The sequence below is a fragment of the Limulus polyphemus genome, unplaced genomic scaffold, assembly GCF_000517525.1.
Source record: "Limulus polyphemus unplaced genomic scaffold, Limulus_polyphemus-2.1.2 Scaffold1363, whole genome shotgun sequence".
Lineage (NCBI taxonomy): Eukaryota > Metazoa > Arthropoda > Merostomata > Xiphosura > Limulidae > Limulus > Limulus polyphemus.
In genome coordinates this window covers 89,358-103,985 of record NW_013666973.1, presented here as the reverse complement: position 1 = coordinate 103,985, position 14,628 = coordinate 89,358, and the positions used below count along the sequence as shown (strand labels likewise).

Sequence of the window (14,628 nt, the reverse complement as noted above, 5' to 3'; positions counted from 1 at the left end):
GTGTGATTGGGAGTGTAGCCTTAATGAGTGTATAGTGGCAATTTTTAAAATGAAATTATCACAGATTGTATTATAATAACAGAGTACAGAAGAATAGTTTGTCTTTTCAATTGTGTTCTAAAGTAATTGAACCAAAAGACAATTATTTAAAGCTCTGGATACAACTGTGGTAACCAACAGTTATAGTGGTGATTTTAAAGAGAAATTATTACAGAATATACTGTAATCATAGAGCAGGAAGAATAATTCATCTAAAGTAAGTTAAACAGCCTGTTAAACTTTGACGAAAAAGAGACAATTATTTAATGCTCTGCATACAGCTGTAATGAACATTTGTGTTTATGTTTGACTTGTTTTAATATATTATTCTAAAACAAGTGGACTGTATGCTGTTTGTTTATTGTTGAAATGTATTGCCAACAAATGACACATACCTACTGTCAAGTCTCCAACCAATACATAAAACCTGACAATTATTATAAATACATATAAAACACTCAAAGCCAGCCCTTATCATTCAATTATTTAGCAAGCCTTCCTATTAATTAACTTCCTCTATGACATCTGAAGACAACCCATATCAAAAGCCAACCTCTCTGTTAGAAAATTAATGCTGTACTAGCTAAAAATGACTCCAACCTGCCAAAATCTATATTTGTGTCCCATACTCTTACCATTCTCATCATTAAATACAAAAAAAAGATGATACATCAACATTATCAATTCCCTTTATAATTTTAAACACCTCAATAAGATACCCTCTAACTCTTCTTTTTTTTTTTGTTGAGAAAACAACTTCATGATCTTAACTTATCCTCATATGACAATCTTTTGATCCCAGGTATCATCCTAGTAGCTATCCTCCAAGTCCTTTCCAATAATTCAATGGTATTCCTAAGGTATAGAGCCCAAAATTGAACACTATACTCCAAATGCAGACTAAACCTTTTTAAGACTTGTACTCAATATTACTGTAGGTACAACCTAAAATTCTATTTGCTCTCCTACACATTGCATGGATGATTTAAGAGACTGATCAACTGGAACACCAAGATCTTTTTTTTTTTCACAACAATGTAAAAGTGACTCCTATGAAAGTTTACACATAATTAAAACTGATATCCTATATGCAATACCTTGCATTTATCATAATTAAAAGCCATCTGCCATTTATTTGTTCAACCTATCAAATAATCCAAATCCTTTTTTAAAACATCACCATCCTTGTCAAAGCCAGCAACACCTAAAACTTTAATATCATCAGCAAATGTAAATAATTTGTTGACTATTCAACCAACTTCCTAAAAGTTTAGGGTCTTAATCCTGTGAAAAATTTTCAATGCTATAAAAGTCATACCATCAGTGCAAAAGGCTTTTAATCCCATGGAAATTTCTCAACTGCTATTTTAGCAGAATATATATATTATATTTATTTTATAACAATATAACAACATTTATATGTAGAAAATATGTCTTGTGAAAGTTTTTAAGGCAATTTAGAACATGCATTGAAACAGTGCTTTTACAACTTTCATTATTTCCAAGCATTAGGTTTTAGGATGTGTTAAAAGATTTGAAACACTAATATTAATCTATTTAGGATTCCTTAGAATTTACAGGCATTCCAGTTCATTTTTAGAAAAATAGGCTACAACATTAAAATATAGGTATTCTTACGGTTAATTTCTTGGCTAAACAACCAATTTTCTAACTTGAACCACTCATAAAATCACAACATTATTAGGACCATAGGTTTCTTGTATTTTTCCAGACAATATTTAACAATATATCAGACTTTTGTCATAGGTTTTATTTACCATTACAATAAAAGACTTTGTCTTGTAGTCCAAAGTCCAGTTTTTAAACATTTTTATGAAAGCATAGTGTGTGTGTGATTCAGGCTGGTTGGAAAAATATAGGTTTTATACGTAAATTTTACAAAAAACAAACAAACACAACCACTTTCAAATATAACCTTTAATAGGTTTTAAGTTAATTGGGAAGCCCAAATTTAATTGTCCAATACGGAAATTGACAAAAAAAATAAAAGTGATAGAACATGCATAATTTTGTAGAATTAGTTTCTTAATGCTTTATTTTTTGTTTTTGAAGAATTCATACAAACACCGTGACAACAAAATAATTGAAAGCTTACTTACGGAAAAAACTTGAATGCCACAATGGTACATCCCGTTTTTCCAAAGGCATCTCTGATCTCCTCTTCTGTTATATTGGGCCTTTAACCAAAGAAGTTCATCAGAATTTGAAAGTAATATAATGAAGAACATGAAGTAGATTGTTATTAAACGAATGATGAAAATTATGATGATCTTTAAAAACTGACGTATTTTGATAAAATACTAAATGTTTACATTTTATTTATTTATTACTGTTATTATTTTATATCTCTCATTATTATTATTATTTCATAACAGCCTATTACCAAGTATGATGTAAGGTATGAAAAGTTCTTAACAGAAGAGTATTCATAAACATTCTTATAATTGTCTTTGTTTCAACACCAATAACCATCACTGATTCATTTGTACTTAATTCAAGGAAAATTTGTAATAAATTTAAACAAACACTAAGTTACATAATTTAGGTTCATTTAAAAATTAGCAATAAACAGTGTTTTTCGTTTTGGTCAAAACTAGTGAAACTCAGTAAAAGAGAGAGAAAAAAAAAGTTGCTACAAACAGTTTAACATTTGGAAAAAAATCTCAACCATACAAAATGGGAGTTAAATGAAAATATGTGGAACTCCGTAAGTCGCAAGGTTAGAAGATAAAAGAACCTACGGGATGTTGGACAGGTGAAGAGTGGCAGTTGGAGGGTAGATATTCTGATAGTTTTTTGACCCTGGTTTCTTGAACCGGTGAAGGGGAGAATTGGTGAAGTCTTTGGTTAACCCAGCATCCTGAAAGACAGATGTAAATTTCTCTAAAACTTGCAGTTTTTAAAATAGAATTAACCTCAAGACACTATAAATACTTGTAGAAATTGTAACAAATTGTTCTATCACATCATAACCAAATGTAAGTAACAGAAAAATATTAAATCAACTAATAAAACATTACAGAATTTGATCTCAACCCTATTCGATCCACAAATACATAGCACAAAACTTAAAAGTCTATGATGAAAAATGTAGAGATTTCAGTTTTGAGTTAAGCAGGTATAATGATGCATTTATTATCTACCAACATGAATTTTTTACATATTTGATTAACCTATATGACTCCTAATAATGTTTTAGATTCTTAATGCTGGATAAAAATTATTAAATAAATATCTCTATGAACTTTTTTTTATCTTTTATTTTAAAAGCATTCAGCCCCAGTAATAGTCTTCAACAGAAGAATATATTCTGTTATAATAAAACTGAAAAGCTCCAGTATTTGGCCCAAAAACTTGCAAAATAAAGAATCCAAAAAAGTTATAAATCTTGATATTCTTTATATAAAAACTTAAAACCAGCTAGCAAAAAAGACCTTGTGACAAAAATATCTTGAGAAGGTTTAACGAGGTCTACTTTGTTTCTTAATTCTATGTCCATCAATTGAAAATCTGAAATTATCTTATGAATAGTTCTGTTCCTTTGTCACTATTCGTCAAAATATTAAAAAAAATAACTCAATGTGACTTACTGGTGATGTATAATTTTTATAAAATTAAAAATATTACTACTATCCATTGCTAAGACATATTGTTTAAGAATTTTTTTATATCAACTCCTTAAGAGTTTTAGATATTTTCAAGGCTTAATGTACTGATAGTGGACGAATATCTCACCGTCTGCCCCTCTTTTGGCATCTGAACAACCTGATGTTTTGAGGGAGTTACTCTGATCTGTTTACCAAACAGAAGAATCTTATCCAGATGAGTCATGGCTAGAAAAAGAAAAATTGTTTTACTGTTTCATAACCTCTCTTGAAGTGTCAAACAAGAAACAATACTTTTTATATCACTATGACAAATTTTCTTTTTCAAAAACTTAAACTAATTTCAGAAAATACAAACAACAGATTCATTTTATTCACTTACATAGGATGATTACTATTAAACGACATCCGTTATTACACAAATACTTTGTGGCAATTACTTTTCCTTTATCGAGTCACAAATTACATAGTTTTTTTCTTTTATCGAGTCACAAATTACATAGGTTTTTTTTCTTTTTATCGAGTCACAAATTACATAGGTTTTTTTTTCTTAAATCGAGTCCCAAATTATATAGGTTTTTCCTTTATCGAGTCACAAATTACATAGGTTTTTCCTTTATCGAGTCACAAATTACATAGGTTTTTCCTTTATCAAGTCACAAATTACATAGGCTTTTCCTTTATCAAGTTGCAAATTATATAGGTTTCCCTTTATCAAGTCACAAATTATATACATGGTTATTCTTCCGAATAGATTTTTTACTGCTATAATGTGTTTATCGGTATTTCTCTATATACAAGTTTCACAAATATATAGGTTTTTACATGTCTATGAAGTTGCAACAACACAAACCTTCAAAATATACAAATTAAATTCCTTACCTAAATGTGCTTGATGAGGCTCTGCCATTTGTATTAAAGCATTGTCTTTTTTGCCAAATAAAATTTTGACCCGTATGACATCACCATACACTCCTGTAGAGAATAAGAAATCAATTTTGAAACCAGTCTGGTTATCAATTCTAAAGTTATTATGTAACTAAAAATTACACATATTAGAAGTATATAAGAATCTTACATCTAATTATACATTATAACCACTTCCTGGAGGTTCCTCAATTGTTCTATAAACACTAGTGTTAAAAAACAAAAAAGGTAGTAATTTATCTGTCTTGATTATCCCTGAAAATTACAAAAAAACAACAACAATAAACGAGATGATAGATGAGAAATATTTTAAAGAAGTAGCAAAGGTAAGCTTTTTGTTGAATTTAATATACTTGTTAAGATCAGAGAGTATATCTAATCTGTTTAGTTCAACCCTTTCAGTACAATCTACGGTTAAAAAGTTTTACACTTGAAAACTTGTTATTCTTCTTAGAGATAGCTATGCTTTCAAAACTTATCACAAATGAAACAATTACAACAGAGGCACCTAACTTTACAAATCTGGTTATTTTGACTCATTGATGTAATATACAAGTTAGAGATCAGGCTATACATAATAGGACACAGACAAATTATAGTATGGGAGCTGGATTATAAAGACTATAGATACATGTATTTAATTAACATAACATTAACTATAGTTAATTGTTACAAAAACAAGTTAACTACAGATGTCCCCCCATTACTCTTAATTTGTCTATTTCAGCTCAAAACTGGAGGTGTGTGAAATTAAATAACATTTACAATTAACTTGTTTTTACATTAATTTTTTAGGCCTATTAGTTTTTCCAATGTAACAAACATTTATTTTTATTTCAAAAAATTACTTAATCTTAAAATCATGAGCCAATCATTACTACGTTTTTTTTTTTGATAACTTTGAACAAGAGTTTAACAATAGACCAATTTCTCACATAAAACTTTGTATACGTTCAGGGTTTGATCCTCCGCTTTAAAATCTGAAATAAAACTCTCTTAAAATGTTATTTTGGTGTTGATGGAAAGTCATCTCAAATCAAGACTACTATTCTCAGGGCTATATTTATCTTGATTTCCATTGTAAGATTAGTATTCAACATGTTTATGACATCTACGACAAGGCATAAACTTAGCAGAACAATGGTAACTGTTCTTCAAATATTTCTGATAACTTCAGTTGGTTGAAGTCTGATCAATCTAAGATCTGATCTAAGAAAATAAAAGTGATTACAGTGAGAACAGTTTATATTGCTCTATAGTTTTCTTGTCCTTTTTTAATTGGATTGTAACATGTTTGAACACCATCTCTTTCTAATCACTAACTTCAAAAGGAATCCGTCGTGGCTCTACTTAATGCAGATATCAAACCTTCCAATCTCACACTTGGTATTCTCCAGTGTATATTAACTAGTTTAGAACTGAAAACAAGTGTTCTATAGGTAAATTAACTTGCAAAACACTTTGATACAAATTGGAGGGGGGGGGGAAGGACTGATTTTCAAATGAACATTTCCTTGCAAGAGATGAACCAATGAGCATAAAATTCTATCATTCATAAATTCTAATACTAAATTATAGTTGAAATGTAATTTTAGTACCTTTTCTTATTTGTCAGATATTGTGATGACCAAAATAGCTACTATAGTTGATACCTATATAAAACGTTGTGTATGTGTTGGAGCGTGTGTGTGTGCGGAAGGCTTCACTTCCCCAGATCCATATCCAGCTACTCCCATGCAGGAATGTGATGTCAAAATTGGAATTTTTTCCTTTCAAGACCAGAAATCTGATAATCCGACACCCTTAGGTCTAAATTGCAGTAGTTTTCAGGTTTTTTATTTTTTCTTATTTTTGTGATTTACCTATTTTTTGATACTAGATGATTTCTTAATATCGTAAATGCTGTTTTTTTTTCCAGGTCTGTTAGAGAAGAATGCTTTTATAATTAAATTAATTTTGCTACTAATAAATACACAGGAAACAAGTACCATTGATTTACTTTTTATTAAGTTCCACAACTGTATAATCTGAGAGAAAGTTAAAGAAGATTGTTTTAGAGAAAAATAGAAAAACAAAAGAATGCTGAGTTAGAAAAAAAAAAAAACATACCAAAGAGGATAAAGAGAGCATCGGGCGTGACCACCTATGGTCAGAGCAACAGGTGGGTGTAGCAGAGTGGAAGTACGAAGAGATCAATTTTCCAAGTGAAGAAATAAATAAGTCCACATGGGAAAACATCAGCAGGCCAAGTGTGAAAGAAAAAAGAAAACAAATCAAAGATACAAATGATTCATTATATGATCAGAAAGTTTAGTACTTATGGTAAGGTTGTGGCAATCAGATATCATCGTCAATACAATCACTTAAATCTAATTACTGATTAATTACAAACTTTTTTGAATTAACATATATTAATTACTAACTACTCTTTATCATACACGTTGCTTGCTGTCTTCAGGGAAGTTCCGAGAGGGGCTATTTCTGTTATGTTAATAACTAGGTTCAAACCTGGGTTTTCTTGTTAGAGAGGTTGGTGTGATGTCCATTCACCTGGAGTCTCCTTCATTAAGAATTGAATAAACTAACCTACCTTAAAGTTTTCAAGAAGGATATTCAGGGTTCCTTTTACATTTTTTTTTCTCCTCGCGTGTGGTTCATATCCCATTATTTCGGAATGATTCCATTTATTGTATCATATTCTCTGACACGTGTGTTATGCTCCTGAATTTTAACTTTTTTCGGTGTTTCTTCTTCTCAAAATTATTGAAGTCCACATTCACGGGGGACATTGTAAATGATATTGGGTCTTCAGGTGATTTGGTATGTATAAACTGTGATTGTATTAAGATGTGGTTTCTGAATACTCTTCTGATTTTATGATGTTAACATCTTACGTAACATTTCAGAGAGATCTCTGACACAGAGGAATACATCTGTAATTTTGTTTTTGTATATTTGTAATGTTTATCTTTATAAAAGTGATCCAAAGAAGGTTGTGGTAATGTGTTCTTCTTTCTTCTTCACAGTATTTTCTTTATTACAAACTTGCATTCTGGGGTGCTTTTGTTTAGAGTCAAGATATTTACCTATACCTGAAGATTTCCTGTGAAAACTATGCAAGTTTTAAGTCTTGTCATATTTTTTGTACTTCCATCATGAATTGAATTGTGGGATGTTGTTTGTTCAGGTAGTTCATGAATTCTTGTCTCTAGTGTGCAGCAACATTATGAACATACTGTCAACATATCCAAGCCAAATCTTGGGGCATACAGTAGCTGTTCTGAAGGAATTAACTTTGAAATGTTCCATACAGAAGTCACTGACTACTGGTAATATTGGTGAGCCAATGGTTAGGCCTTGTTGTTGTTAGTAGTACATATCTTGATGTTAGAGATAGGTTGCAAGTTCTATTATTGTGAAGATTGTCAATTGGATGTGGTCCTTGAGAGTTCTACTATTTTAAAGCTGAGCAGCGTATTTGTACTTTTTCAAGGTTGGATACATTGAAGGTGGTCACTATTTTGTGAGGTTATCATGGGTGTTTTTATAATCTCTCTAGAGTTTACAGAAAACCAACAGGTACAGGTAAATGCACGTCTTCAGAAGCTAACTGAAAAAAAAAAAAAAAGATTCCACGACTTTCCTGGACCAAAGTGTCATTTTTAAGAACCTAATTCACTAATTATAATAGAATGTGAGCTCATCAAAGTCTAATGTTTGATTATGTTTAACAAAAAATGCAGTAAGAGCTGTACAAAACATCCTAGCACTAATAACAGATACACTGAAATCCACGTTAAAAAAACAGTTCACTTTTCCTCTTTCTGGAACATTTTATATCATGCATGTTAAGTATTCTGTGGGCATTCTAGGAGCCAATTAGCACAAGTGTTGATATCCAGTCATGTTGAATTGAATGTTTTCACTTGACTTACATACTTTGATTAATACCTGAGCTATCAAAAAACAATTCTTCAATCAAAACAAAAAGAGAAATGGACAGTATGGAACAAGCTGGGTTAGAATAAAATACAATGAATTTCTGAAGAACATTCATCATCACTTATAGTACCCTAAGTACACTTCTACTTTTCCCAAACTCCAGGTGTTCCAGTAGTGAAATATTCGTTTACTGTGTGGACAGGTGTCATGGGCTACCTAGTTTCAATAAACACTACACTACAGCCCTCTACTGAAATAGATACCTGTAACAGTTAATAAGAAAGAAAACAGAGAACAAAATAGACCGGAATAAAACTACAGATGCAGCCATATACCTCCATGTCAAAGGTCTTTCTAAAGACATACAGAGGATATATTAACAACATAAAGTCAGACCAGTATTCAGAAGCTACAACACAATATGATCACTGTTAGTACACACCAAACCAATATCTAAAACCTCAGTGGAGAGCAAGAACTCCATTACCAACATCCCTAATGAATGTCGACTCCCATGCACTGATGAAATAGACACCAATGAGAGTTAAGAATTCCATAGCATATTAGACATAAAGACTACAATACTGATCTATCTGGAAGAATCCATCATGCCAGAAAAGATGACAATGTAATAAACTGGAATATTTAAATAAAGAGGTATGAAACACACAAGAAAAAAACTTTTTTACATCCAATTAACCAATAACATGTTCAGCCAACCTAACATATGTTGGCAAAACGTGCATAATAGTCCTCTTGAAAGCATTCTTAATGGGATGAGATAATTGGAAGAACACCAACCAATCTGTCAGAAAGACCCACAGTCACCACAGAAATAGTGCTTATCATATAGTCCCCATTTCCAATAAGTAATTCTGCTGATAAAATTAAAGTAGCTCATACAAACCCAACATGTCATCATACTGGTAACATGAAACTACCCCATATAAACCCAACAAGTGATCACACTGGTAACATGAAACTAGCTCATATAAACCCAACAAGTGATCACACTGGTAACATGAAACTAGCTCATATAAACCCAACAAGTGATCATACTGGTAACATGAAACTAGCTCATATAATCCCAACAAGTGATCACACTGGAAACACGAAACTAGCTCATATAATCCCAACAAGTGATCACACTGGAAACACGAAACTAGCTCATATAATCCCAACAAGTGATCACACTGGAAACACGAAACTAGTTCATATACATCCAACAAGTGATCACACTGGAAACACGAAACTAGTTCATATACATCCAACAAGTGATCATACTGGTAACACGAAACTAGTTCATATACATCCAACAAGTGATCATACTGGTAACATGAAACTAGTTCATATACATACAACAAGTGATCATACTGGTAACATGAAACTAGGTCATATAGACCGAACAAGTTATCACACTGGTAATGTGAAACTAGCTCATATAAACCCAACAAGTGATCACACTGGTAACGTGAAACTAGTTCATATACACCCAAAAAGTGATCACACTGGTAATATGAAACTAGGTCATATAAACCCAACAAGTGATAACACTGGTAACATCAAACTATCTCAAAGAAACCCAATAAGTGATCACACTGGTAACATCAAATTATCTCAAAGAAAGCCAACAAGTGATCACACTGGCAACATGAAACTAGTTCATATATACCTAACAAGTGATCATATTGTTAGCATGAAATTAATTTATAAAGAAATACAAGTAGTAAATCACCATGTCAACCATTTAATCTTTATGCCTGTCATTAAGTCATAATGTTAACTATTTAATCTATACATATATCATAAATCACCATGTTAAATATTTACCACATAGAAACAATTTATTACATACACAAACTATTAAAAACAAGCTACATGCTTGGAGTAAAAATCTCATTATTAAACTAATTAATAAAACAAGTATTATAAACGAAAACTGGCTTTTCCACTACGTACCTGTTCATTGAGGTTGCTTACAAGAAGAACACAACCTAAGAGGAGCTGACCTGGTAGACGAAGTCCAGACAGACCTAGCGTTGTGGCTGAAGTAGCAGTAGGTGGCAATGCAAATCCACCCAAACTAAGAGCTACAGAATTTATAAACAAGTATTTTGCAGACATGATATATAAAATTCAGACAATCAAACATACTTTAAAAGTGAATTCTAGTAGCAAAAGGTTTGAAAACGTGAGATATGAAAGTATAGTTACAATAGTTTCTAGTTTGTCTTTTATTAAGCTTTCTCTATTACTGGAACCATTGTTTCACAAATTAATAGTTTATTATAAATGGAAAGGTTTGGGCAATAAAGTGTAAATTCAACACTTTAATTAAAAGCCTTGCAGTCAATCATTAAACTATTTTAAAACATTGAACAAGAATCAATCATAACACCTTAAGTTTTACATTTAAGCAAGTTTAATGATTTCTTGAAATAAAGATAATCTCACCTCCTGCAGCTGTAGCAGCATAAGCAGCTGCCAGTGGAGAAGCAAGACCTGGGGCTGGACCAAATGGTGAGGCCAGAATCCCCATAGACCCTAAGTTCAACAATATATATATAATAATAATAAAAATATATATATTTTATAACAAAAATAAAGTTTGTCCTGTTTTTGGAAAAGCTCAGATTGACACTTTACAAGTTGTATAGTTATTTTTGACTCTGAAGCACAACTAGGACTAAAGTCTATAACTTGATCAGGAATGAATTTGACTTCTGTGCAAATTTTTCCATTGACCTTAGGGGTGATCTTGACAAAAAAAAGTACAGAGTACACAATACATCTGATTATCACGTTTTGAAAGAAATAACGAAGAAAAAATAGTTTAACCTCTGTGTTATCTTCTTTAGGTTTATTTTTGCATTCATGCAAATCTATACATTATGAAGTAAAATTTGATGAATATTACTGCAAAATATTTCAACTACATATAGTTTCATAAGTTTAACACACATATTCAAGCACAGATGTAGATTCGTATAAACTATGTTAACCTTTTACTTTCAAGTAAGGAGAATTTAAATAAAATTCCCTAAAAACTGTTAGGAGAGACAACATACAAAATGAACATAAGCATTATGAGTTACCTATCCTTAACTAATATTACAATGTAGAGGGTGTAATTAATTACAAGATCTGGCTAGAAACAAACTAGAGAAATGCCTGTGTTCTCTATGTGGGGGTGGGGTTTATTTTTTTTTTTAAATCAAACCAACTTAAGATATTTGTTTTCTCTTTTTATATTTTTTTTCACATTTTTAGTGAAGGTCATGTTTTCTTCAACCCAATATTTTTTCTTTCACAACTTCTCAATATTTCTTTTTTGAAACTCTTTTAAAGAAAATGAAAAAACTCAATAAGAATAACAACAAAATTTCACAAAACAAGTTTTCTTTAAGCTATTCAACTATTACGAGAAATACACTGGTACCGACTTGTCCAACATCCTTCACACCTGAATAATTGCAACAATAAATACCTGGTAGTCCCAGTAAGTCTAATGTTGGATCACCAGTCATAAGGTTTGGATTTGTAAAATCCCTGCTCTTGTCATTGTTGTATTTGACATTTAAGTTGGTCAGCTTGGAGTGCTCAATTCTGAGTGTACAACAGGAATTGTAGATATTCTGTCCATTAAGACTCTGTAAACAAGTAATAATAATAAAAAATAAGAACTATAAAAGGTATATAGTTTTATTTAATTAACATCTGATCCATTAATTTCAGCCTGTTTATCCATTCTGACCTTTTAAACTACTAGCTCCTATTTTATGACACCTTACAATACTTTCTAATAACAAAAAGAATAAACAAAAGACTTAAAACTTCTTAAATATTTGTGAAAAATTAAAATTGGTGTGAGACATGAAGCAACGTCTCTGCCCGAAAGGCCGAAGACAATGAGTATCAAATGCCACGATTCCAAATTCTGATTGATTCTAAAAGTTGGATTGTGTTTTATAATGTTTTTGTTTAAAATCTCTGCTAATTTTAGCTCAGTCTAGAGCATCTGACTGTTGGAACAGTGACTTGGATGTGAATCACAATCCATCTGAATTTTCACTTATTAAGAAACATTTACAAAAGTTCAATAAACCCACACAAAACAAATCAATGTTTTTATGTAAAACTAAACTTTTCATCCATCATGCTAAAACATGTGAATACAAAACCCATATCAACAATCAAAAAACAATCCATTATAACCTAAAATATGAAATTTATACTGAGATTTAAAATAAAGTTCAAACATTCCTGAAACACAGAGAATAAATTATTGTATGTAAGGTTTTTTTTAACAAAGACTTAATAGTAATGGCATTAATAATTTAAACTCCAAGTTTGTGTCACTAAATGACTTTGCCCTGTATAAACACCCAAGCATAAAAATGGATAACCATTCTTTGAAATTATATTTTGAAATTAATTTTTGTCACATTCCATTTAAATAGTTGTCACAAATTTTCACACGGGAAGAGTGAAACATTTTAAAATGATTTTAGGATAAGCCCAACTTCTAAAAATGTTTATATACATTTTGCTTGAAGAGAAGAGTAACTTGATTAATAAACATAAGTTGCATGTTGATAAATAGGCTAATATGTTATTTAGTGTTGTGGTATGTAGTTATCACATATACTGTCCTTCTTTAATGCATCTTTTATATAGTAATAACATTTAAACATTTATTTGAGAGTTATAGTTCCAAACCTGGTAAATTCAAACAGAAGAATTAGGGGGATCTGATTGAGGAGTTTAAGATTGTAAAGGGAATTGATAGTGTTGATGTATCAACATATTTAAAAGTGAGAATAGTAGGATCAGGGGACACAAATAGAAATTTTTGGCAAGGTAGAAGTCATCTTCAGCTAAGACAGTTTTATTTTTCTAACAGGGTGGTTGGCCTTTGGATGTTGTAAAGGCAGTATATTTATGTGAGTTTAAGAAAAAGCTTGATAAGTATAGGAATGATAAGGGCTGGCTTTAAGATTTTTTTAAACATTATTTTAATTTAGTTTAGAGGATGGAACAGCTGAGATGAACCAACAGGTTCCATGTTGTCCCAAAACGTTATATGCTAGATGTTACTCTCTGTGACATGAGTCCAAGTTAGTAAATGACACAACATAAAAAGAACAAAGTTTTCTGAAAGCACCAGGATTACTTACAATTCTCTATAGCTAATTATCTACAAATTTGTTTTCAAAAATGCAGAAGTATCTTCTCCATGTGACAGTCCTAAGGTAGTCCCAAGCTTGGGTGTTGTTGAGTACAACCATCCCGTGAAACTGTGGATAGCACCCTTTGTTCTATTTATGTTGTGTCATTTACTAACCATCCTGGTGCTTTCAGAAAACTTTGTTCTATTTATGTTGTGTCATTTACTAACCATCGTGGTGCTTTCAGAAAACTTTGTTCTATTTATGTTGTGTCATTTACTAACCATTGTGGTACTTTCAGAAAACTTTGTTCTATTTATGTTGTGTCATTTACTAACCATCCTGGTGCTTTCAGAAAACTTTGTCCTATTTATGTTGTGTCATTTACTAACCATCCTGGTGCTTTCAGAAAACTTTGTTCTATTTATGTTGTGTCATTTACTAACCATCCTGGTGCTTTCAGAAAGCTTTATTCCATTTATGTTGTGTCATTTACTAACCATCCTCTTGTTTTATTTTTGTCTTGTTCCTTAGCATGAATAAAATGTGCTTGTTTTTGTACAATTTAGGTAGTCTCTTCTTTGTTGACTGCAAAAAGTCAATCACATTCCTTTCACTCAGCATCTTGTTACTGTGACAACAGAATAATTTTTCTACATTTTCAGTTAAGGAATATCACAAATTTTCACTTATAATAAACTCTCCAGAACAAATACTTTTCTTATCAATAACATGAAAGTTTGAGGAAATAACTCAACAGTTTCGAATTTGATGATGAGGAACCCACTTTGAGACTAATAATGGCTGGAGACGGCTTAAATGGGTAATGAAGAAAAACTTTAATATAAGTTTAACATGGCAGCAAATGTACAACGTTTCGACAAGGTTTTGTCATCATCAGGTACCAAAAACTTGTCGAAACGTTG

At 31.1% G+C, this 14,628-nt stretch overlaps 1 protein-coding gene across 2 annotated transcripts in view; it reads right to left on the bottom strand.

The window, feature by feature from the left end:
* Positions 1–14,628, bottom strand: part of LOC106463272 (polypyrimidine tract-binding protein 3-like) — a 52,669-nt gene that overhangs the window by 6,857 nt on the left and 31,184 nt on the right. For both annotated transcript variants that reach the window (XM_013923288.2, XM_013923287.2), the window contains exons 8-15: positions 12,022–12,184; positions 10,989–11,078; positions 10,494–10,624; positions 6,702–6,735; positions 4,548–4,640; positions 3,796–3,893; positions 2,802–2,920; positions 2,160–2,237 (exon numbers count right to left, since the gene is read on the bottom strand). In XM_013923288.2, the coding sequence (XP_013778742.1) occupies positions 2,160–2,237; positions 2,802–2,920; positions 3,796–3,893; positions 4,548–4,640; positions 6,702–6,735; positions 10,494–10,624; positions 10,989–11,078; positions 12,022–12,184 (806 nt within the window). The remainder of the gene's footprint in view (positions 1–2,159; positions 2,238–2,801; positions 2,921–3,795; positions 3,894–4,547; positions 4,641–6,701; positions 6,736–10,493; positions 10,625–10,988; positions 11,079–12,021; positions 12,185–14,628) is intronic.